At 38.5% G+C, this 26,875-nt stretch overlaps 1 protein-coding gene across 3 annotated transcripts in view; it reads right to left on the bottom strand.

Moving 5' to 3' along the window:
• The window catches only part of NAALADL2 (N-acetylated alpha-linked acidic dipeptidase like 2), a 1,599,429-nt gene that overhangs the window by 54,431 nt on the left and 1,518,123 nt on the right, over positions 1–26,875 (bottom strand). For all 3 annotated transcript variants that reach the window (XM_081570965.1, XM_081570964.1, XM_081570966.1), the window contains one exon: positions 8,842–9,040. In XM_081570965.1, the coding sequence (XP_081427091.1) occupies positions 8,842–9,040 (199 nt within the window). The remainder of the gene's footprint in view (positions 1–8,841; positions 9,041–26,875) is intronic.

Raw genomic sequence — 26,875 nt, 5'->3', positions numbered from 1 at the left:
TTCATCACCCACCTGGTGAGTACGAGATTTGATTTTATTGCAGTTACTCACTTACTCCTTGGAAGGAAAGTTATGACCAACCTAGATAGCATATTAAAAAGCAGAGACATTACTTTGCCAACAAAGATCCATCTAATCAAGGCTATGGTTTTTCCAGTGGTCATGTATGGATGTGAGAGTTGGACTATAAAGAAAGCTGAGCGCCAAAGAATTGATACTTTTGAACTGTGGTGTTGGAGAAGACTCTTGAGAATCCCTTGGACTGCAAGGAGATCCAACCAGTTCATCCTAAAGGAGATCAGTCCTGGGTGTTCATTGGAAGGACTGATATTGAAGCTGAAACTCCAATACTTTGGCCACCTGATGGGAAGAGATGACTCATTGGAAAAGACCCTGACACTGGGAAAGATTGAAGGCAGGAGGATAAGGGGACAACAGAGGATGAGATGGCTGTATGGCATCACCGACTCGATGGACATGGGTTTGGGTGGACTCAGGGAGTTGGTGATGGACAGGGAGGCCTGGCATGCTGCAGTTCATGGGGTCGCAAAGAGGGAGACATGACTGAGTGACTGAACTGAAACTGAAACTCCTCTCCTACCGACTTATTATGGCTGCTTGTCTTTAGATATAGGATATCTTTTTTGGTAGATTCCAACTTTTATTTTTAGATGGTTGTTCAGCAGTTAGTGATTCTCTTGTTTTCATAAAAATGAGGTGAGCTCTTGTCTTTCTACTCCATCATCTTGTCTCCATCTCCAGTAGAGGTATTCTAAATCATGTAAGATGCTGAGAAAAATCCCCTAATGATTGTGGCAGGAAAATGTTAAATATCAGGAAATCCTCCAGAATCTTCTATATCAAAAAGGCGTAATTTTCAGACAAAAAACTTTGTCAGGGTGCAAGATTTTGTCAAAGGGTAATTACTGTGATATTATTGCAACTTGGGGAAGGGAATTTCACCCTTCTTGAGCCTTCCTGTTTCATCATAGGATTAGCAATTCCACTCCTACGTCTTTACCCAAGAGATAATCCAAAATTGTATGGCAAAAGAAGAAAGGCAATTCAATGGGAAAGAATAGTTTTTTTCTACAAATAGTGCTGGCACAAGATATCCACATGCAAAATAATGAATCTATACAGTGACCTTATACCTTTCACAAAAATTAATTAGAAATGGATCAGTGACCTAAATATAAAACACCAAACTATAAAATACCTAGAAGACAACATAGGAGAAAAATCTAGGTGTGACCCTGGGTTTGATGATGGGCTGTTAGATATAATACCAAAAGAATAATCGATTAAAAAAATTGATAAGTTAGATTTCACTAAAATTTAAAACTTCTGCTCTGCAACAGTCACTCTTAAAAAAATATTTGCAGCATTCATACTTGATAAAGTTTTGGCATCTAAAATATAAAAAGAAATCTTAAAAATTAAACAGTAAGGAAACATATAACTCAAAAGATAAGGAAAAGATATGAACAAATACCTCACCAAAGAAAGTATACAGATAGAAAGTAAATATATAAAATGATGCTCAACATCATATGTCATTAGAGAACTGCAGATGAAAACAATGGGATAACATTATCCATCTCTTAAAATGAATGAACTTCACAATACTGACAGCAGCAAATGCTAATGAGAAAGTGGAGCAACCAAAAGTCTTCTTTATTGCCAGTGGGAATGCAAAATGGTACAGCCAGTTTGGAAGGCAGATTGGCAGTTTCTTGCAAAGCTATACAAAGGCTTATCATATGATCCAGCAGTTGTGCTTCTTGGTATTTACCCAAATGAGTTGAAAATGTACATCTACGCAAGAACCTGCCCACAGATGTACATTACAGCTTAGTTCATAATTGTGAAAATTTGAAAGCAACTAAAATGTCCTCCAATTGGTGTATGGATAAAACAAACTAGTACATCTGTGCAATGGAATATTGTTCAGTGATAAAGAGAAACTAATATGGAAGAAACAAATTCATATTGCTTAGTGATGAGGCCTAAATGAGAAGGTTACATGCTATATGATTCAAACTATATGACTTGGAGACAGTAAAAAGATCAGTGATTGCCAGAGGTTGAGGGAGGGATAGGTGGAACACAGATTTTTTAGGGCAGAGAAACTATTCTGTATGATACTGAAATGGTGGCTGTGTGCCATTAAATGTTTGTCAAAATCCATAGAATGTAAAGAACAAACAAAAATGAATCCTAATATAAACTATGAACTTTAGTTAATAATACATCAACGTTGGCTCATCAACTGTAACAAATGTACTACACAGCTATCAGATGTTAATAACAGGGAACTATGTGTTGGGAGCTGAGGGAACTGTTTGTGCCTATGAAGGATTGTATGAGAACTCTGTCTTTTCTGCTCAATTTTCCTCTAAACTTTAAACCACTCTATTTTTTACAAATATATATTTTATTGGAGAATACATAGATCATGTAATCATACTGCTTAGTCCACCTTTGCTGAGAACTATAGGGAGCTAAAAGGAATCCAACAACAAAACACAGATGCCACAATATATCATCTGCAGATATGCCAGTTCCCTGGAGCAGGAAAGCAGCCCATATTAGAACCATAATAAAAGAAGGAGGGGGAGAGAAGATTAAGAATTCTTAAGAGAATACATAATCTCATCCCTACTCAGGGGTAACAAGTTAGATCTTGACATGCTGAATTTTGATAGTAGTAATATTTCTTCTATGTGTTGTAGTTTTCAACACACTTTCACTTAGGTAGTCCCTGATCATATACATCATTGTGTCTGCTCCCCACTGCCTACCAATCTCAGTACCTCTGGAGCTCTTAGCACCTTTTCATTACACCACTACAGTCTGTCATTGTGCTCTTTCTTATACTTCTTCCTCAGGATTAGTAGGATTCCCCTTGACTATAGATTTTGGGAGCGTTAATGCAGTGAATGTGCATTAACTTTTAGAGGAAAAGGACTTTGGAAGTTACTTTTCATAACAGATTTCCATACAGTTACATGGAGAGCAAAGATACTGAGTGTCTTAACTAACTGGCTGGAGAAACGGGCAGAGAGGAGACTCTTTCTACCACTCAATCCTGGTTCATCTGCCTAGCTCCATGTGAACCCTAAAATAAAATTCCCACAACCACCAGTTGGTTAAATTTTCCCATTCTTCCTTAAAACCATTTCCAAAATTGGATTTGCTGTTCTTTCCTGACAACAACATGCCAAATCATATTCTCACCATTTCATGCATTTCTTAAATCCATCGTCTCCCTGACTTCCCAGCTCCAGGGCACCCTATTTGGAAGACCAGATAAGTTAACACAGGTTTGTTAATAGCATCTTTTGTGTAAAAAATTAAAGGCCAAAGCTCTCAACAGAGCATGCATGGAACTCTATCACTTGGTTCCTTCCTACCTTTCCATAATCATGAACCCAATAACAATTCAGAAGACTCCACTTTCTGCGCTTCACTCCCCAGCACACCACACACAACTTCTCCTTTGCATCTCTCTATTCACTCTATCCTTCCCTGGTAATGCTCCCTTTGTTAGTTAGTTTGGGCTGCTACAACAGAACACTATAGACTGAGTGAGTTATAAACAACACAAATATTATTTCCCACAGTTCTGGAGGCTGAGAAGTCCAAGATCAAGGTGCCGGCAGCAACAGCTTCTGCTCCTGCTACCCGGGAACAAGATGCAGAATGAGCCGCGGAGGCTCCATGCATCCCAGGGGAGCCCAGTGCACCCTGATGAACTCTAGGAAATCATGAGACACATTGAGGCATGTAGATCTTAGTTTCCTGACCAAGAGTCGAACCTGCACCCCTGCAGTGGGAGTGCGGGGTCTTAGCCACTGGACCTCCAGGGAAGCCCCTCTAATGGTAGATTTAAAAATGATATTATTCCAGTGGTAGAGTTGGCCAGGAGGCAACATAGTAATCTAGGACAGAGACCATCAAGATAGGAACTAAGACAGAGATCGCAGGATGAGAGAAAAGGGACACACCAGGGAGATACTTAGGACATGAACTACCAGACACTGGCATCCAGGAGTTTCAGTGGCATCACCTGTTGCATGGACATGAGCTTGGACTGACTGTACAATAATCAGGGATGTAAATTTTCCACTCGAACATAGACTTCCTGATAACCAAAAGTCCTGATGTGTAGTGCTTGTTAATTTCAAGCTACAAAGGGCTTGACATTCAGCTGGCAAAATTCCTGATGTTTTTAACATTGCTTGTGTGGGCCAGAACAAGAGAGCTCTGGCACATCACTGACCTGAATTCAGTGTCAAGCAATCCAGTTTTCAGTTCATTTAAATTTTATTCCTTTTATCCTTCCTTCTTTGAATCTATTGACTATCTGGTTTTTTGTCATTTCTTCTAAGAATGACTCTAAAAGCCATTCATAGGATTCTATGGACCTGGAGAAGAGACAGACACTGGACGTACCCTGGACATACATTGCACTGTACATTGGACATACAGTGGAATGCACATTGGATGTACACTAGAGTGTACACCGCACATTACACTGCACTGTGTACACTAACATACACTGGAGTATATAGAACTGTACACTGGTGTACACTGAACTGTACACTGGACATATGTACACAAGGGCACATTCCTGTACATTGGAATGTGCCCTTGGACTGTATACCAGATGTGCCCAGCTATGCACTTGGCCTGAATATCATTCTCCAAATGTGTCCAGCTATGCTACAGATGTTTTCCAGCTGTGTTCCCTCTGTGCACTTGGCCTGTATATCTGATTTTCCAGATGTGTTCCAGATGTGTTCCAGCTGTGTCCAACTGTGCACTTTGGCTGTACAGATGTGCACTGGAGTGTATACTGGACTGTACACTGGCATGTACACTAGACTGCATGATGTATACTGTACTATACACTGTATACAATATACACTGGATGTGCATGGACTGTACACTGGACTGTACACAATGTACACTGGATATATACTACTGTACATGGGGCTGTACACAACGTACAGGTGATCTAGATGTGTGCTTGAACTGTACACCAGATGAGTACTGGAGTGTACACTGGAGTATAGTATATACTGTACTGTGAAAAAAACAGAAACAAGCACCAGTGTTTCTTCTGCTTTTCCCCCTGAGGTCCAGGTGGACACAATTAGTCCATTTTCAATTTCAAGATGCCAAAAATTTTAAAGATCAACTTGCTAACATTTTATTACAAGCAAAGAGTCACTGATTCTAAATTATATAATGTATAGCTCAAAGAGATGCGAATACCAGACCATCTTATCTATCTCCTGAAAATCCTGTATATGGGTCAAGAAGCAACAGTTAGAACCTTATTTGGAACAACTGATTGGTTCAAAATTGAGAAAGGAGTATAACAAGGCTGTTTATTGTCACCCTGTTTATTGAACTTATGGGAGCACATCGTGGCAAATGCCAGGCTGGATGAGTTACAATTTGGAATCAAGATTGCTGGGAGAAATATCAACAACCTCAGATATGCAGATGATACCAATTTAATGGAAAAAAACAAAGGAAACTAGGAGCCCCTTGATGAGCATGAAAGATGAGTGAAAACCTTGGCTTAAAACTCAGTATTAAAAAAAAAAAAGAAAAAACTGAGATCATGGCATCCAGCCCCATCACTTCATGGCAAATAGAAGGGGAAAAGGTGGAAGCAGTGACATATTTCTTTTGGGCTCTAAAATCACTGTAGAAGTGACTACAGCCATGAAATTAAAAGACACCTGTTCCTTGGAAGAAAAGCTATGACAAACCTAGACAGTATATTAAAAAGCAAAAAATAAATAAATAAAAAAAAATCACTGTGCCAACAAAGGTCCATATAGCCAAGGCCATGGTCTTTCCAGTAGTTATGTACAGATGTGAGAGTTGGACCATAAGGAAGGCAGAGTACCAAAGAACTGATGCCTCCAGACTCTGGTGCTGGAGAAGATTCTTGAGAGTCCCTTGGACTGCAAAGAGATCAAACCAGTCAATCCTAAAGGAAATCAACCCTGAATATTCATTGGAATGATTGATGCTAAAGCTGAAGCTCCAATACTTTGGCCACCTGATATAAAGAGCTGACTCATTGGAAAAGACCCTGATGCTTGGAAAGATTGAAGGCAGAAGGAGAAAAGGTGATTGAAGATGAGATGGTTGGATGGCATCACTGACTCAATGGATGTGAACTTAGGCAAACTCTGGGAGATGGTGAAGGACAGGGAGGCCTGGTATGCTGCAGTCCATGGGGTTGCATAGAGTGACACAACTTGCAGTGACTGAACAACAACAATGGCTCAAAACCAAAAGCCCCACAACTGAACTTGGTATAAACATATGTTTTTATACTCATAACTAATGTTTTTCAAGGAGAAAATTCAGGGATAAACATTCGTAAAGAAGTTATCATAATAGAGTTCAGGGAACATTACAAAAAAAACCTCCCAAGAAACAAAAGTCCAGGATCAGAGGGCTTCACAGGTAAGTCCTGCCAAACACTTAGAGAAGAGTTAGCACCTATCCTTCTGAAGCTAACATCTATTTTTCTGAAGCATTCCAAAATATTGCAGAGGAAGGAACACTTCCAAACCCATTCTGTGAGGCCACCATCACTCTGATACCAAAACTAGACAAAGATGCCACAGAAAAGTACACGTTAATATCACTGATGAATATAGATGTAAAAATTCTCAACAAAATACTAGCAAACTGAATCCAACAATATGTTAAAATTGTTACACTCCATGATCAAATAGGATCCCAGGGTTTCAAGGCTTTTTCAATTTATCCACAAATTGAAACTACAATGAGATCTGCATATCAAAACTACAATGAGATATCACCTCACATGGGTCAGAATGGCCATCATCAAAACATCTACAGTCAATGCTGGAAAAGATGTGGAGAAAAGGGAACCCTCCTGCACTCTTGGTGGGAATGAAAATTGGTTCAGACACTATAGAGAACCATATGAAGGTTCCTTAAGAAATTAAAAATAGATCCAGCATAAGATCCAGCAGTCCCACTCCTGAACATACATATCTGGAAGAAACCGTGATTTGAAAGTATATATGTACCCCATGTTCATTGCAGTGTTGTTTACAATAGCCAAGACATGGAAGCCACCTAAATGTCCATTGACATAGTAATAGAAAAAGATGTGGTCCATATGTACAATGGAATATTTCTCAGCCATTAAAAAGAATGGAAAATGCCATTTGTAGCAACATGGATGTACCTGGAGATTATCATACTAACTGAAATGTCAGACAAAGACATATATCTATGATATCACTTAAATGTGGGGTCTAAAAAAATGACACAACTAACTTATTTACAAAACAAACTGTATAGACTAGGTCATGATGCTCAATACTCTCTAACAACCTAAGTGCGAAAGAGTTTGGAAAAGATGTGACTGAAATATGATTGAATCAATTTGATGTACACCTGAAACTAACACTTTGTTAATCAACTATTCTCCAATATAAAGTAAAATTAAAAAAAAATATTTTGTTAGTAAAGTGAGAGACAGGATATTCTCTGAAGTCTGCTTTACTATTTTGGCAAGTCATTTAACATTTTTGAGCCCAGTTTCCTCATGTGTAAAATGGAGACCCTAAGAATATCTGATCCACTGACCCTTTTGCCAGGATTAAATTAATTAATGCATGGAATGGTTTTAATGTAGTATCCAAGATCTATTAAGTAGTCAATGAATGTTACCAATTTAAAATGTTTTATTTTTTTAAACTCAACTCTGTTTCATTTCTACTATTTCTGAGAACCAGAAAAACAAGTATGTGCTTGTGTGATCCTCTAAGTGATGAAATTGAATATGACAATGTTTTATTAAAGTATTTGTTAAAATTGTGAAAATATTTTCAGAAATCGCTCTATTGTGGCCCTCTAACCAAATATGTCTCATAACCTGGTTGTTGCAACATTCCTATAAATTCCTCTCCCTCCTGAATATTTTGCTGTTGTTGTTCAGTTACTAAGTCATGTCCAACTCTTTGCAACCCCATGGACTGTAGCATGCCAAGCTCCTTTGTCCTCTACTATCTCTGGGACTTTGCACAAATTCATGTCCATTGAGTCAGTTATTAAACATATTTAATTTCCTCTTAAAATGTAAATAGTTTCTAGAATTAAACACAAAGTTGTAAACATAGACTTACTAGGATAAAAACATAGGCTTATCTCCTGATTCAGTATTTCTCACAATATAACCTAAAATACATTTAGTTTTTCAGTAGCTATATCACATTTGATTCATATTTAATTTAATGCAAAAATTCTTAGTCATTTTCTAGATGATATAGCTAACTAGTATCATATGCTGTGCTCTGTTAAGTCACTTCAATCATGTCCAACTCTTTGCGACCCCATGGACTATAGCCCGCCAGGCTCCTCTGTCCATGGAATTCTCCAGGCAAGAATACTGAAGTGAGTAGCCATTCTCTCTCCAGCGAATCTTCCCAACCTAGGGATCAAACCCTTTTCTCTTATGTCTCCTGCATTGGCAGGCAGGTTCTTTATCACTAGCATCATCTGGGAAGCCCAATTAGTACCATAGATATAGATAATATCCATATCTACAAATAATAGCAATATCTATTCACCATGTATGCAGTTGAACTTTACTTTGAGGAGAGGAGAATGAGCCTCAAATTGTAGATAAAGTAACTACTTCACATTAAAAGAAAACCAAAAAAAAAAATCAGTCTTACATTCACAGAAGGTACATATCATATTCTGAAAGTTAAACACTAATATTTCATTGAGAGTCATGAAAATACCAAATTTGAGCACACTTCCTACCTGTAAAACCCTGGGGGTGCACGCTGCACTAGGAAGCTCTTCTCCATGTCCTGGAGAATGTCATTCAGCATCCGCACACGGATGGGAGCTCTTTCCTTGGGGTCATTAGCAGGACGCATCTCATCTGATTGAAAGAGTTCAGCACTCTCCCGCAGGCGTGAGGCCAGGGCTAGCAGTTGAGGGGTGTTGGTTTGATCACCTGGTAAAAATAAGTAGGCCAATCATAGATCAGAGAATCTCAAAGGCACAATATAAACATTTTATAATCATGATGTCAAAAGGAAGATTCACCATCAATTCAACTTTTAAAATCTTTCCACCAAAAATATTCTAATACATTCTACTAAGAGTATTAAATTTATTACTACTGTGTGTTAGTCACTCAGTCTTGTCTGCCTTTTTGGGAACCCATGAACTGTAGCCCACCAGGCTCCTCTGTCCATAGGATTCTCCAGGCAAGAGTACTGGAGCAGGTTGCCATTTCCTTCTCTAGGGTATTTTCCCAACCTAGGGATCAAACCCTGGTCTCCTGCATTGTAAGCAGATTCTTTACCATCTGAGCCATCAAGGAAACCCACTGCTGATAATAATACCACCAGTAAATAGAAACTGATTGTTGAAAGAATGCAACATTCTAGACACTGTCAAGCCATTTGACACAAGACACTTCACACAATTATCTCATTTAATGTTCACCAAACCTTGTATTGGCATGTTCATTTCATAGAAGCTGAGAGTTAAGGTAAGCAAACTGTCATAGATCATCAAGCAAGTAAGTGACAGGTAAGAATTAGAAGCCAGATCTTTCTGACTCAAAAATTCATGCTCTTAATGGAATATCCTGTGTTTCAAGGAAAAAAAAAATTGTAAAAGGAATTATCTTCTCTTCTGAGAATACGAAATATGTTACCCTTTGTTGTTGTGTATCTACTGGGGTCTTTTTGCTTTACTAGAGTATTCCTGTAATTTGAAGCTGAAATACACATTTGATCTGAAAATACACTAAAAACTATCCTATGTAATGTTTGTATTGTTTTCCTTTTGAGATGATTTTTGTTTTTTTTTTTTTCCATCTGTTTGTGTAACTTACTGGAAGTCATTCTGATATGAATGGTGGTAGCAAAAGGATCAAAGGATGTTCCTTTGGTTAAGGGAAGGGCTGCATCATATAGTAATTATGCTGCCAAATCCTAGAATCAGACCACTTGAGTTCAAATCCTTGCTCTACCACATGGTATAATAGCTCTGTGTTGCTGGGTTATTTTGCCTCAATGTTCTCATATGAAATGAACATAGAGTAGTACTTGCTTTATAGGATTTTTTTTTAATGAGAGTTAAATAATTAATATTTGTAAAGTATTCCCCTACAGTAAGCAGTTCCCAGCTGGTGCTTAAATTTGTTTAAAAAGCATTCTTTTATCATGCCATGGGGGGCCTTCCCACCATAGCCTGCCCACCATTAGAGGCAGTCTTTGACAGCACTGTCTATTGCCTCACCCATTCTCAGCCTAGCTACAACTGACTCCAACAAGCTCAGCACTGCACTACAGAGGATTACTTCAAGTCAACATACTGAAATGAACCTGGTAAATCTCAACTGACAATCCTGAGAGCATGGCATTGAGATAAGTAGGTGGAAGACTGAAAAGAGACCTCATGGAACCTTCGCCTGGAAAGCCTCTGCAAAAGGCTGCTGCTGCTGCTAAGTGGCTTCAGTCATGTCCGACTCTGTGTGACCCCATAGACGGCAGCCCACAAGGCTCCCCTGTCCCTGGGATTTTCCAGGCAAGAACACTGGAGTGGGTTGCCATTTCCTTCTCCAGTGCATGAAAATGAAAAGTGAAAGTGAAGTCGCTCATTCGTGTCTGACTCTCAGCGACCCCATGGACTGCAGCCTACTGGGCTCCTCTGTCCATGGGATTTTCCAGGCAAGAGTACTGGAGTGGGGTGGCATTGCCTTCCCCATCTGCAAAAGGAAAGGCCTCAAAAGGACTCTTTCTCCAAGTGAAGTCTAAGGGTAAGGATCACCAGCTTCCAAAGCACCTGGGTTTTGTGAAAATGCAGATTCCTAGACTTTCTGAATTACTCTGGGGCCCAGGAATCACAATTTCAACAAGCTACTCAGACTATTCCTTACATCTTAGTGTTTAAGAAGCACTGTAGAGAGGTTATGTGCTAAGAAAATGAAAAGTAGATTAGAATCATAACTGTAGAATAAAATATGTCTGTCACAGAATTATTAATACCAACCTTTAACATAGTGATCTTTATTTCCTCTCACCTTCATTTGATGTGAATGATTTTATATGTCAATTTCATTACAGCCCAGCATAGTTCTGACACTCAGTAATTGTTTACTGACTAAATAAAGTAGACTCAATATTTTTAGAAAAAAGTCTAATAAAAAATATAATAAAAAATAACAACTATGTAAATAAATAAGTGGTTTTTATGAAGGCTACAAAGAAAGAGCTTTCTTTGTAGCTCTCTGTTCACTGAAATTAACAATATGAATAAAATCAATTATAGGAGTTCACAGGGTTTTGGTATTTGATATTTTCAATGTGTGTTCCACATTTATTAGTAATCTTGTTTGATTTCACACCAAAACTTGACGATGCAAGCAGAGATATTTGCTCATTGAGAATATCCATCCTTTTAAGAAACAATATTAATAATGACAATTTATGAAGATATGGTTTCTCTTAAATTATTAAATTATCATAATATTAACATGGAAAACCTATAGGTGATATCTTTTTGCACAAGGAAAGAAAAAGAAGGATAAAGGCACATTTAGATCACACTAGAATTGAAAGACTGAACAACAGAGAAAACTAGTTCGACATCCTTAAGAGTCTTCCATTTAAGAAAGAAAAATCTCTTCTGATCTAACATACACCACAGAATTGAAGACATTACCACTGAATCAAGGGAGACAAATTGTACCATTCTACCTTATTTGGCCTTAAATGAATTTATCTTTCATGATGGTGCAGGTGGAGAAAATTGACAGCTTTAGGAACTAGTTGGTTTCAGAAAGGACCCTGATAGTGGAAACCTGCCACCACAGCATACCCTGTGCATTACTTCAAGGATATAAGGTTACAGATTGAAAAGTAGCTTTACTCCCAGAGGTTCACCCAATCATTTTGATATATAACGGATGTTCCAAAGATTCCTAACAGCCATTTCTATGATCCCAAATGATCGTCCCTTGTGATCCTCAGGATGAATACTAGAATGCCAGCTCTGTGAGGGAAGAGATTTGTGTCTGTTTCATCCACTGTAATTAGGTGTCATTTCCCAGCACTTAAAACTGTGCCTGACAAACCATAATGAATGAATGTATGAATTATATACTGTGATCATAGCATCTGCAATATTTTAGCTTTATCTTCATTGTCTCTCTTTTCCTTGACTGAAAAGAACCCCACACAAACAGCAAATATGTTTTCTCTCTTTGTATCTCTGTACCCTAGCACAATACCTGACATATGGCAGTCATTTATTAAAAATTTTGTTGAGTATATACTGAATTGTAAGATAATGTCTTATTTTAGATACAGTATTATATTAAATTATGTCTACAAAATCATTCAGAAAGATATTTAGTGCATGATGAACATCAACAAGTGCTATTTCTTTTACTTTCTTAATAAAGATCAATAATAGTTGCATAAAAAGGGACCAAAAATTAAAAAGCTATTTTAGGGTAAATATAGGTTAAATTAAACTAGATAGAATTAAAATTCTACTGATAACTATCCCCAAAACTAAGACTACAAAAAAAAATAATAACTTCATTTAAGGCACAGTGAATGCCAGAGAACTAACTGAGGTTCTTAACAGTTCAGGTTTAATAATCCATTTGACCAAACAAAATGAACTGGGAGCTAGAGATTTCTGTCACGATAGATACAATTATCTTGAAGTTTCACATAATACATGGCATCTGAAGACCAGGACTTGGTATAATGAAAATATAAGAGCCTGGTTTATTTAATTACCATCAATGTGGACATGAACAGATTACTTAATATTGATGTTCTCCAGCTTCTTCGGGGAAATGGTCATTTTAGTTTCTAAGTATTTAAGTCACTATATAAACACAAGTTACTATTGGTATTATCAGAGCACACAAACTAAATACAAATTAGTACCAACTCAATTGCTCAAGGCACGCACAAAATACTTAAACAGCTTTCCTAATGACTTTATTCTCATAGACATTATTTCTTATCACTTCCCCCACCTCATGCCTACCCCCCTGCTACTGTATCACACTTCTCCCCATATATACTTTCATAAGGATTCCCAATTTTATTTTGCAGTGCTTATGAATCTGGAGCTAGTTTTTCTTTCCATGGGCTGGCATCCCAAACCTCTGAAGAACAAGAAAAGGGGTAATATAAAGGGTAAAAGAATTAGGGAGTGATCAAAATGGCAGAGTAGTAGGACATGAAGCTCACCTTTTCCCACAAATATATCAAAAATACTTCTATATGTAGAACGATCCTCACAGAATATCTACTGAACACTGGAAGAAGACCTCAGACTACTGAAAGACCAAGAAAATCTCCATGAAACCGGGTATGAAAAAAGATTAAAAAAAAAAAAAAAAAAGGAGTTGGGTCAGAAGCTGTGCCCATGGGAGAGAGCTATGAAAGAGGAAAGGTTCCTGAACCTAGAGAAGCCCCCTCACCTTCAGGAAGATTGGCTGGGACAAAAGGGGAGCTGCTGAGCCTCAGAGGAGAGTACATCAGCCTGTTTGTGGCAGCCAGAGCAGAGGGAAAACTGCACAGATGGTGCCACTGCCCTGCACTCCTCAGCCTGACATGCATGTCTGCCAGTACTGGAGAGAGATAGATGCTGGAACTTGGGCTTCAGGGATCAGACCTGGGGAAAGGACTGAGGTTGACTGTGTTAAGACAGCCTGAGGGAGTGGGAATCCTGTGAAACTGTGGCTGGAGGTTATACTAAGAGGAAACCTGGACCACCTTATAGGCCAGTCACCATCGTTTGGAGGGCATGGAAAGAATGAGGTACAGACTGTAGCCTCCCCCCCCCCCGCCTCCCCGTGCCTACAGAGGGCAGGACACTGCCTTCATTGGCTCCAGAGGTGGATGCCGAGTGGTCACAGGCCACCAGTGTCTCCTTCCTAGACTCCAGGAGTGGTCACAAGCTATACCCACTCCCACTGCGTGCTCAGGGGTATGCCTGAACTGCCACCATTGAGAACCCCAGGACCAGGCACTAGTCACTGCATCTGCTTAACTCCTATCAAGGGGATAATGACCAGCACACACCGAGGAAAGAGAAGACAGGCAACTGTACTAAAAACAAACTAAACCCAAACAAGCTACACAGGAACAGCCCCACACATAAATAGCCCTCCAAAACCATAGTAGATAATTATTTCTCCTAAACTCACAGAGTAGGAGAAATATAAGGAAAATGAAGAAGCAAAAGCACCTCTCTCAGTTAAAAGACCAAGAGAGTTCCCCTGAGAGAATAAATGATGAAACAGACCTCTTCAGTCTAATACACTGGTTTCTAAAAGGAGATAATGAGAATACTGAAGGAATTAAGAAAGTCTATCAAGAGAAATTCAGACTATTGTAAAAAAAAAAGAAAAGAACTAGAAACTATAAATAGGAACTGAGAAAAATTAGAAAATTCATTTGCAGAGACAGAAGCTGAACTGAAGGCAACGGATGGCAGAATGAATAATACAGAAGAGTGAACAAGTGACCCAAAAGATAGAATAATGGAAACACCCAATAAGGACAGAAGATAGAAAGCCAAATTAATAAAAAGAAAATTGAAGCAATATGAAAGATCTATGAGATAATATAAAGTGTGCCAACCTATGCTTAATACAGATTCCAGAAGGGAAAGAGAAAAAGAGATCAAAAATGTATTTCAATAAATTATGACTGAACACTTCCTGAAACTAAAGAAGGAAACAAATATCTAGGAAATAGAAGGTTCCAAACAGACCTACAACAGGACATATTATAATTAAAGTTTGGAAAATTTAAAGAGAGTATTCTAAAGGCAATAAGAGAAAAACAAAAGAGTTTATTACAAGAGAACTCCCATAAGACTATCAGGTGACTTCTCCTCAAAAATGTTGCAGGCCAGAATGGGGTGGGAAAGATACACTCAGAACCCTGAAAGGGAACAATCTGCCACCTAGGATACTCTACCAGCAAGATTATCATTTAGAATAGGAGGAGAGATAAAGAATTTCTCAGACAAGCAAAACTATTCTAAAGGAAATAGTGAAAGGTCTTTCTCTAAATATAAAATAAGTAAGAATCTACAGGGAAGAGAAAATGGCAATTGGAAAATAAATCACTTAAGTCAGTACAAAGATTAAAAAAATCAAATTTTTTGTGAAAGTAATGATAATCACAATGAACAGTAGAAGGATGAACACAAAGATACAAAAGAGGACATCAAAATCATAAAATATGGTGGAGAAGAGTATGAAAATGCAGGGTATTTTCCCCCCTAGAATGTGTTTGAGATTATATGACTAACAGTCTAGGGCAAGTAGATACAGGAAGGGATTAACATACTCTTAAAACAGGGTAACCACAAATCAAAAATATACAATAAATTCACTAAAGCCATAAAGAAAAGAACATAAGTATAATACAAAAGTAAATCATTAAAACACAAAAGAAAAAAAGGGACAGAGAAGAAATGTAAAGTAAATGGAAAAACAAAGCTCAAAACGGCAATAAATACATATCTATCAATAATTACCTTAAATCTCAATGTACTAAATGCTCCAGTCAAAACACACAGAGTGGCATAGTGGATAAAAAATAAAAAAGAAAAAGCAAGAGTCTACAATATGCTACCTACAAGAGATCCACTTTAGGGCAAAGGAAACACATAGATTAAAAGTGACAGAATGGACAAAGATGTTTTGAACAGAAATGACATGAGATCAGGGGTTTTAGTACTCATATAAGACAAAATAGACTTTAAAACAAAGCCCATAGGAAAGATAAAGAAGGACACTATAAAAGAATCAATACAAGAAGAGGATTTTATGCTGATTAATATAAACCTAATATAAGAGCACTCAAATGTATGAAACAATACTAATAAACATAATGGGAGAAACTGAAAGCAACACAGTAAATAGCAGGAGATCATAACACCTCACTTACATCAACGGACAGGTCTTAGAGACAGAGATTCAGTAAGGCAACAGATCCTAAATGGTACAATAGAACAGTTAGATCTAATTATATTTTCAGGACATTACATCCAAAAAAGCAGAATACACATTCTTTTCAAGTGCACATGGAAGATTCTCTAGGATTGACTGCTTGCTGATGCTGCTGCTGCTAAGTCGCTTCAGTCGTGTCTGACTCTGTGCGACCCCAGAGACGGCAGCCTACCGGGCTCCTCCGTCCCTGGGATTCTCCAGGCAAGAACACTGGAGTGGGTTGCCATTTCCTTCTCCAATACCTTTAAGTGAAAAGTGAAAGTGAAGTCCCTCAGTCGTGTCTGACTCTTCGCGAGCCCATGGACTGAAACCTACCAGGCTCCTCCTTCCATGGGATTTTCCAGGCAAGAGTACTGGAGTGGGATGCCATTGCCTTCTTACTAGTGTACAAAACAATCATGAACAAATTTAAGAGTAAAGAAATTATCTCAAGCATCTTTTCTGATCACAATGATATGAAACTAGAAATCAAACACAGAAAAAGAAATGAGAAAAAACCAATTACATGGAGACTAAAAACATCATGCTAAAAAACTAACAAGTCAATGATGAAATCAAAGAGAAAATTTAAAACAGTTCGAGACATATGACAATGAAAACACAGCCATACAAAATCTATGGTGTGCAGCAAAAACTGTTCTTAGAGGGAAGTTCATAGTGATACAGGCCTTCCTCAAAAAAACAGAAAAAATCTCAAATGAACAAAGCTACCACTTAAAATATCTTGAAAAAGAATAAGCAAAAACATAAGTTGCAGAATGAAGGAAATAATAATGATCAGAGAGGAAATAAATTAAGATTAAAAATAGAAAAAAAATCAATAAAACCAAGAGCTGGTTATCTATAAGGATAAACAAGATTGACAAGTCTCTGGCCAGGCTTACCAAGAAGATAAGAGAGAGAATTCAGATAAACAAAATAAGATATGAAGGAGACATAACAACTGATACTGCAGAAATACAAAAAAAAATAAGGAAATATTATGAACAATTACATATTAAAAAAATCTGACAAACTAGAAGAAATGGGCAAATTTCTAGAAATACACAGCTTGCCAAAATTGAATCAAGAATGCATAATTTGAACAGGTTGATCATTAAAAGTCAAATAGACTGTGTAATTTAAAAACTCCCACTGGCAATTTGCAGTATGACTCAGGGAATTCAAACAGGAATTCTGTAACGACCTAGAGAGGTAGGATGGGGAGGGAGGGTCAAGAGGGAGGGGACATATGTATATCTATGGCTGATTCATGTTGATATTTGGCAGAAACCAACACAATTCTGTAAAGCAAATATCCTTCAATTTTAAAAATAAATTAAAAAAAAAAAAAAAAGAACTCCCTATAAATAAAAGTCCAGGACCAGATGACTTTACAGGCAAATTCTGCCAAACATTCAAAGAAAAATTATACTAATCCTTCTCAAACTCTTCCAAAATATTGAAGAGGAAGGAACACTCTAAAGGATACCAAAACCAAAGACATCACCAAAAAATAAAATTACAGGCCAATATCTTTGATAAATATAGATACAAAAATTCTCAACAAAATATTAGCAAACTGAATCCAACAACACATAAAAAAGATCATATATGAAAACCAAGTAGGATACATTCCACGTTCATAGGAGGATTAAACATCCACAAATAAATCAGTGTGATACATTACATAAACAAAAATCACATGATCACCTCAATAGATGCTGAAAAAGCCTTTGAAAAAATTCAATATCCATTCATGACAAAAACTCTTAACAAAGTGGATACAGAGGGAATGCATCTCAAGATAGTAAAAGCTACTTATGACAAACCCACAGCCAATATAATACTAAATGATGAAAATTCCAAATTCTCACTAAAATCTGGAATGAGACAAGAAGGCCAAATCTCACTTCTTCTATCAATGTAGTATTGAAAGACAGCCACAACAGTTAGGAAAAATGAATAAATAAATATGTCCAAATTGGAAGGGAAGAGGTGAAATCATCACTATAAGTAGATGATATGATATTATATATAGAAAACCCTAAAGACTCCATGCAAAAACTAGTAGAACTGATCAACAAATTCAACATGGTAGCAGGATACAAGATTAACATACAGAAATCAATTCATTTCTTTACAGTAACAATGAAATATCAGAAAGGATATGTAAAAAAAAAAAAGCCAAAAAAATAAACGCTTAATAAACCTCACCAAGGAGGAGAAAGACTTCTATGCAGAGAACTATAAAATATTTACAAAGGAAATTTAAGATGACTCAAAGAAATGGAAATATATCCCATGATTAGAAGAAATAATATTGCAATATTTTTAAAATGACCATACTACCCAAAGCAATCTATAGACTTAATATGTGTGTATCTGTCCAACTCTTTACACCTCCGTGGACTGTAGTCCACTGGGCTCCTCTGTCCATGGAATTCTCCAGGCAAGAATACTGGAGTGGGTTGCCATTCCCTTCTTCAGGGGATCTTCTGATCCAGGGATCAAACTCAGGTCTCCTTTATTGCAAGCAGATTTTTTACAGTCTGAGCCACAAGGGAAGCCCATACAGATTTAACAAGATCCCTTTCAAATTACCCATGACAGTTTTCACAGAGCTAGAACAAACAATCCTAAAATTTATATGAAAACATAAAAAATCAGCCAGAATTGCCAACACAATGCTGGGGAAAAAAAAAAAACAAACAAAAAACAAGAGGCATAACCCTACCAGACTTCAGACAATACTACAAAGCTACCATAATGAAAATAGTGGTGCAAGAACAGACATATCGATCAATAAAACAGAATAGAGAGCCCAGAAATAAACCCACACCCCTATGGTCAATTAATCTTTGACAAATGAGGGCAAGGGTATACAATAGGGAAAAGACTATCTCTTCAGCAAGGAGTGCTGGGAAAGCTGAATAGCCACATGTAAATCAATAAAGTTAAAACATACACTCTCACCATACACAAAAATAAACTCAAAATGACTTAAGGACTTGAACATAAGACTACTAGAAATTCTTAAGATTCCTAGAAGAGAACATAGCAAAACATTGTCTGACATAAATCTTACCTAAATCTTACCAATGTTTGTTTTTTCTTAGGTCAGTCCCCAAAGCAATAAAAATAAACAAATGGGACTTTATCAAAGTTACAAGCTTTTGCACAGCAGGAAAGCCATAAACAAAATGAAAAGACATGCTACAGACAGTTATTATTGTTTAGTTGCTAAGCCATGTCTGACTCTTTTTCAACCCCATGGATTGTAGTCTGCCATGCTCCTCTGTCCATGGGATTATCTAGGCAAGAACATTGAAGTGGGTTGCCATTTCCTTCTCCAGCAGGTTTTCCCAACCCAAGGACTGAACCCATAACTCCTGCATTAGTAGGCAGATTCTTTACCACTGAGCTGCCAGGGAAGCCCACCCTACAGACTATATTTGCAAATGATAAGATTAAAAAGGGTTTAATTTACAAGTATACAAACAGTTCATACAACTCAACAACAAAAGAGAACAACTCAACTGAAAATGGGCAGAAGACATAAATAGAAATTTCTCGTCACTGGCCACAGGACCGAAAAAGGTCAGTTTTCATTCCAATCCCAAAGAGCAATGCCAAAGAATGCTCAAACTACCACACAATTGCTCTTGTTTCACATATTGGCAAGTTAATGCTCAAAATGCTACCAGTTAGGCTTCAGTAATAAGTGAACCGAGAACTTCCAGATGTTCAACCTGGATTTAGGAAAAGCAGAGAAACCAGAGATCAAATTGCCAACATCCATTAGGTCATAGGGCTTTCCTGGTGGCTCAGCTAGTAAAGAATCTGCCTGCAATGCAGCACACCTGGGTTCAACCCCTGGGTTGGGAAGATCCCCTGGAAAAAGGGAGAATCCCCTGGAGAATTCCATAGACTGTATAGTCCATGGGATCGTGGAGTCGGACATGACTGAGCAACTTTCACTTCACATTAGATCATAGAAAAAGCAAGGGAAGTCCAGAAAACATCTGATTCATTAACTACGCTAAAGCCTTTGACTATGTGGATCACAACAAACTGTGGAACATTCTTCAAGAAATGTAAATACCAGACCACCTAACCTACCCCCTGAGAAACCTGTATGCAGGTCATGAAGCAACAGTTAGAATCAGACATGGAACAACAGACTGTTTCAAAATTGGGAAAGGAGTATGTCAAGGCTGTATATTGTCACCTTGTTTATTTAATTTATAGGCAGAGTACTTCATGTGAAATTCAGGATTGGATGAAGCACAAGCTGGAATCAAGATTGCTGGGAGAAATATCAATAACCTATATATAACCTATACAGATGATACCAGCCTTATGGCAGAAAGTGAAGAACTAAAGAGCTTTTTCATGAAAGTGAAAGAGGAGGGTGAAAAAGCTGGCTTAAAACTCAACATTCAAAAAACCAAGATCATGGAATCTGGAGAAGCTCTGACAGTCAGCAAAAACAAGTCCAGAATGTGACTGTAGATCAGATCGTGAACAAATGATTGCAAAATTTAGACTTAAATTGAAGAAAGTAGAGAAAACCACTTGACCATCCAGTTATGACCTAAGTCAAACCCCTCATGTGTATACAGTGGAAGTGAGAAATAGATTCAAGGCATTAGATCTGATAGACAGAGTGCCTGAAGAACTATGGACGGAGGTTCTTAACACTGTGCAGCAGGGGGTGATCAAAACCATCCCCAAGAAGAAGAAATGCAAAAAGGCAAAATGGTTGTTTGAGGAAGCCTTACAAATAGTTGAGAAAAGAAGAGAAGTGAAAGGCAGAGGAGAAAAGGAAAAATATACCTATTTGAACGCAGAATTCCAAAGAATAGCAAGGACAGATAAGAAAGCCTTCCTAAGTGATTGATGCGAAGAAACAGAGGAAAACAATAGAATGGGAAAGACTAGAGAGCTCTTCAAGAAAATGAGAGATACCATAGGAAATTTTCATGCAAAGATGGGCACAATAAAGGACAGGGATGGTATTGACCTAACAGAAACAGAAGACATTAAGAAAAGGTGGCAAGAATACACAGAAGAACTATACAAAAAAAGATCTTAAATACCCAGATAACCATGATGGTGTGATCACTCACCTAGAGCCAGACATCTTGGAATGCAGAATCAAGTGGGCCTTAGGAAGCATTACTACAAACAAAGCTAGTAGAGGTGATGGAATTCCAGTTGAGCTATTTCAAATCCTAAAAGATGATTCTGTGAAAGTGCTGCACTCAATATGCCAGCAAATTAACTCAGCAGTGGTCACAGGATAGGAAAATGTCAGTTTTCATTCCAATCCCAAAGAAAGACAATGTCAAAAAATGTGCAAACTACCACACAATTGCCCTCATCTCACATGCTAGTAAAGTAATGCTCAAATTCTCCAAGCTAAGCTTTAACAGTACATGAACTGAGAAATTTCAGGTGTTGAATCTGGATTTAGAAAAGGCAGAGGAACCAGAGATTAAATTGCCTACATCCATTGGATCATGGAAAAATAAGGGAATTCCAGAAAAATACCTACTTCTGCTTTACTGACTATGTTAAAGCCTTTCTGTGGATCACAACAAACTGTGGAAAATACTTAAAGAGATGAGAATACTAGGCCACCTTACCTGCCTCCTTAAAAATCTGTATGCAGATCAAGAAGAAACTGTTAGAACTGGACATGAAACAATCAGTTCTGTTGTGCAGTTGTGTCCGACTCTTTGCGACCCTGTGAACCGCAGCACGTCACGCCTCCCTGTCCATCAGCAACTCCCGGAGTCTACCCAAACCCATGTACATTGAGTTCGTACTGCCATCCAAACATCTCATCCTCTATCGTCCCCTTCTCCTCCGACTCTCAATCTTTCCCAGCATCAGGGTCTTTTCAAATGAGTCAGCTCTTTGCATCAGGTGTCCAGAATACTGGAGTATCAGCTTCAACATCAGTGCTTCCAATGAACACCCAGGCCTGATCTCATTTAGGACGGACTGGTTGGATCTCCTTGAAGTCCAAGGGACTCTCAAGAGTCTTCTCCAACACCAAAGCTCAAAAGCATCAATTCTTCAGCATTCAGCTTCCTTTATAGTCCAACTCTCACATCCATACATGACTACTGGAAAACCATAGCCTTGACTAGACAGACCTTTGTTGACAAAGTAATGTCTCTGCTTTTTAATATGCTCTCTAGGTTGGTCATAACTTTCCTTCCAAGGAGTAAGCGTCTTTTAATTTCATGGCTGCAATCACCATCTGCAGTGATTTTGGAGCCCAAAAAATAAAGTCTGACACTGTTTCCACTGTTTCCCCATCTATTTCCCATGAAGGGATGGGACCAGATGCCATGATCTTAGTTTTCTGAATGTTGAGCTTTAAGCCATCTTCTTCACTCTCCTCTTTCACTTTCATCAAGAGGCACTTTAGTTCTTCTTCACTTTCTGCCATAAGGGTGGTTTCTTTTCATCTGCGTATCTGAGGTTATTGATATTTCTCCCGGCAATCTTGATGCCAGCTTGTGTTTCTTCCAGCCCAGCATTTCTCATGATGTACTCTGCATATAAGTTAAATAAGCATGGTGACAATATACAGCCCTGACGTACTCCTTTTCCTATTTGGAACCAGTCTGTTGTTCCATGTCCAGTTCTAACTGTTGCTTCCTGACCTGCATACAAGTTTCTCAAGAGGCAGGTCAGGTGGTCTGGGATTCCTATCTAATTCAGAATTTTCCACAGTTTATTGTGATCCACGCAGTCAAAGGCTTTGGCATAGTCAATAACTCAGAAATAGATGTTTTTATGCAACTCTCTTGCTTTTTCAATGATCCATCGGATGTTGGCAATTTGATCTCTGGTTCCGCTGCCTTTTCTAATTCCAGCAGGAACATATGGAATTTCACAGTTCATGTATTGTGAAGTCTGGCTTGGAGAATTTTAAGCATTCTTTAGCATTGCCTTTCTTTGGGATTGGAATGAAAACGGACCTTTTCTAGTCCTGTGGCCACTGCTGAATTTTCCAAATTTGCCGGCCTATTGAATGCAACACTTTCACAGCATCATCTTTTAGGAATTGAAATAGCTCAACTGGAATTCCATCACCTCCACTAGCATTGTTCGTAGTGATGCTTCCTAAGGCCCACTTGACTTCACATTCCAGGATATCTGGCTCTAGGTGAGTTGAGTGATCACACCATTCTGATTATCTGGATCATGAAGATCTTTTTGTATAGTTCTTCCGTGTATTCTTGCCACCTCTTCTTAATATCTTCTGCTTCTGTTAGGTCCATACCATTTCTGTCCTTTATTGAGCCCATCTTTCCATGAAATATTCCCTTGGTATCTCTAATTTTCTTGAAGAGATCTCTAGTCTTTCCCAATCTGTTGTTTTCCTCTATTTCTTTGTATTGATCACTGAGGAAAACTTTCTCATCTCTCCTTGCTATTCTTTGGAACTCTGCATTCAAATGGGCATATCTTTACTTTTCTCCTTTGCTTTTCACTTCTCTTCATAGCTATTTGTAAGGCCTCCTCAGACAGCCATTTTGGTTTTTTGCATTTCTTTATTTTGGGGATGGTCTTGATTCCTGTCTCCTAAACAATGTCATGAACCTTCATCCATAGTTCATCTGGCACTGTGTCTATCAGATCTAGTTCCTTAAATCTATTTCTCATTTCCAATGTATAGTCATAAGGGATTTGATTTAGGTCATACCAAAATGGTCTAGTGGTTTTCCCTACTTTCTTCAATTTAAGTCTGAACTTGGCAATAAGGTGTTCATGATCCAAGCCACAGTCAGCACCTGGTCTTGTTTTTACTGACTATGGAGCTTCTCCATCTTTGGCTGCAAAGAATATAATCAATCTGATTTCGGTGTTGACCATCTGGTGATGTCCATGTGTAGAGTCTTCTCTTGTGTTGTTGGAAGAGGGTGTTTGCTATGACCAGCGCATTCTCTTGGCAACATTCTATTAGCCTTTGCCCTTCTTCATTCTGTACTCCAAGGCCAAAGTTGCCTGTTACTCCAGGTGTTTCTTGACTTCCTACTTTTGCATTCCAATCCCCTATAATGAAAAGGACATCTTTTTTTTTGGTGTTAGTTCTAAAAGGTCTTGTAGGTCTTCATAACACTGTTCAACTTCAGCTTCCTCAGCATTACTGGTTGGGGCATAGACTTGGATTACCGTGATATTGAATGGTTTGTCTTGGAAACGAACAGAGATCATTCTGTAGTTTTTGAGATTGCATCCAGGTACTGCATTTTGGACTCTTTTGTTGACTATGATGGCTACTCCATTTCTTCTAAGGGATTCCTGCCCACAGTAATAGATATAATGGTCATCTGAGTTAAATTCACCCATTACAGTCCTTCTTGGTTCGCTGATTCCTAGAATGTCGACGTTCACTCTTGCCATCTCCTGTTTGACCACTTCCAATTTGCTTTCATTCATGGACCTAACATTCCAAGTTCCTATGCAATATTGCTCTTTACAGCATTGGACCTTCCTTCTATCACCAGTCACATCCACAATTGGGTGTTGTTTTTGCTTTGGCTCCATCCCTTCATTCTTTCCGGAGTTATTTCTCCACTGATCTCCAGCAGCATATTGGGCACCTACTGACCTGGGGAATTTATCTTTCAGTGTCCCATCTTTTTGCCTTTTCATCCTGTTCATGGGTTCTCAAGGCAAGAATACTGAAGTGGTTTGCCATTCCCTTCTCCAGTGGACCACATTCTGTCAGACCTCTCCACCATAACCCATCTGTCTTGGGTGGCCCCACACGGCATGGCTTAATTTCACTGAGTTAGACAAGGCTGTGGTCCATGTGAGCAGATTGGCTAGTTGTCTGTGATTGTGGTTTCAGTCTGTCTGACCTCTGATGTCCTCTCTCAGTGCCTACCATCTTACTTGGGTTTCTCTTACCTCAGATGTGGGGTATCTCTTCACAGCTGCTCCAGCATAGTGCAGCTGCTGCTCCTTACCTTGGCTGTGGGGTAGCTCCTTTTGGCAGCCACCCCTGACCTTGGACATGGGGTAGCCCCTCTTGGCCAATAGACTGGTTCAAAGTTGGGAAAGGAGTACATATAGACTGTATATTGTCACCTTGCCTATTTAACTTTTATGCAGAGTACATCATGCAAAATGCTGGACTGGATGAAGCACAAGCTGGAATCAAGATTGCAGGGAGAAATATCAGTAACCTCAGATATGCAGATGACACCACCGCTATGTCAGAAAGGAAAGAGGAGCTAAAGATCTACTTGATCAAAGTGGAAGAGAAGAGCGAAAAAGCTGGCTTAAAACTCAACACTCAAAAGACTAAGATCATGGCATTTGGTCCCATCACTTCTTGGCAAATAGATGTGGAGACAATGGAAACAATGAGAGACTTAATTTTCATGGTCTCCAAAATCACTGCAGATAGTGACTGCTGCCATGAAATTAAAGGACGCTTGCTCCTTGGAAGAAAAGCTATGACAAATCTAGACAGCATGTTAAAAAGCATAAACACTACTTTGCCAATAAATGTCCATCTAGTCAAATCTATGGTTTTTCAACTCATGTTTGGATGTGAGAATTGGACCATAAAGAAAGTTAAGCACCAAAGAATTGGTGCTTTTGAACTATGGTGTTGGAGAAGACTCTGAGAGTCCCTTAGACTGCAGAGATCTGACCAGTCAATCCTAAAGGAAATGAGTCCTGGATATTCATTGGAAGGACTGATGCTGAATCCGAAGCTCCAATACTTTGGCCACCTGATGCGAAGAGCTGACTCATTTGAAAAGACCCTGATGCTGGGAAAGGCTGAAGGCAGGAGGAGAAGGGGATAACAGAGGATGAGATAGTTGGATGGCATCACCGACTCAATGGACATGAGTTTGGGCAAGCTCTGGAAGTTGGTGGTAGACAGGGAAGCCTGGTGTGCTGCAGTCCATTGAGAGGCAAAATGTTGGACATGACTAAGCAACTGAAATGAACTGAAAATCGCTACAGATGGTCAGTCCAGCCAAAAAATTAATAGATGCTTACTCCTTAGAAGAAAAACTATGACAAACCTACACATCATTTAAAATGCAGAGACCTCACTTTGTGGACAAAGTTCAATCTAGTCAATGCTAATGTTTTTCCAGTAGTCATGTACCAATGTGAGAGTAGGACCATAAATAATACTGAGGGTCAAAGAGTTGATGCTTTGGAACTGTGGTGCTGGAGAAGACTCTTGAGAGCCCCTTGGACAGAAGGAGATCAAACCAGTCAATCCTAAAGGAAATCAACACTGAATATTCATTGGAAAGACTGATGCTGAAGCTGAGCTCCAAAACTGATGCAAAGAGCCGACTCATTGGAAAAGACCCTGATGCTGGGAAAGATTGAGGGTTGGAGGAGAAGGGGGCAGTGGAGGATGATATGGTTGGATGGTATCATTGACTCAATGGACATGAGTTTGAGCAAACTCTGGGTGATTGTGAAGGACAGAGGAGCCTGGCATGATGCAGTCTATGCAGTTGCAAATAGTCAACACAACTATTTGAGCAACTGAAGAGAAACAGCAACAACAAAAGAAATACAAGTGGTCAAAAGGTAGATGATAAAATGCTCAATATCATCAATTATGAAAGAAATACAAATCAAAACTACAATGAGGTATCATCTCACACTTGTCAGAATGGCCATGATTAAAAAGTATACAAATAACAAGTGCTGGAGAGGGTGTGGAAAAAAGGGAACCATGCTACACTGTGTTTGTAAACATAAATTGGTGCAGCCACTGTGGAAAATGGTTTG

The sequence above is a fragment of the Giraffa tippelskirchi genome, chromosome 2 (genome assembly GCF_054371585.1).
Source record: "Giraffa tippelskirchi isolate mGirTip1 chromosome 2, T2T-mGirTip1v1.2.pri, whole genome shotgun sequence".
Classification (NCBI taxonomy): Eukaryota; Metazoa; Chordata; class Mammalia; order Artiodactyla; family Giraffidae; genus Giraffa; species Giraffa tippelskirchi.
Note: the sequence above shows the minus strand (reverse complement) of the source record. Positions and strands in the feature narration are given on the sequence as shown.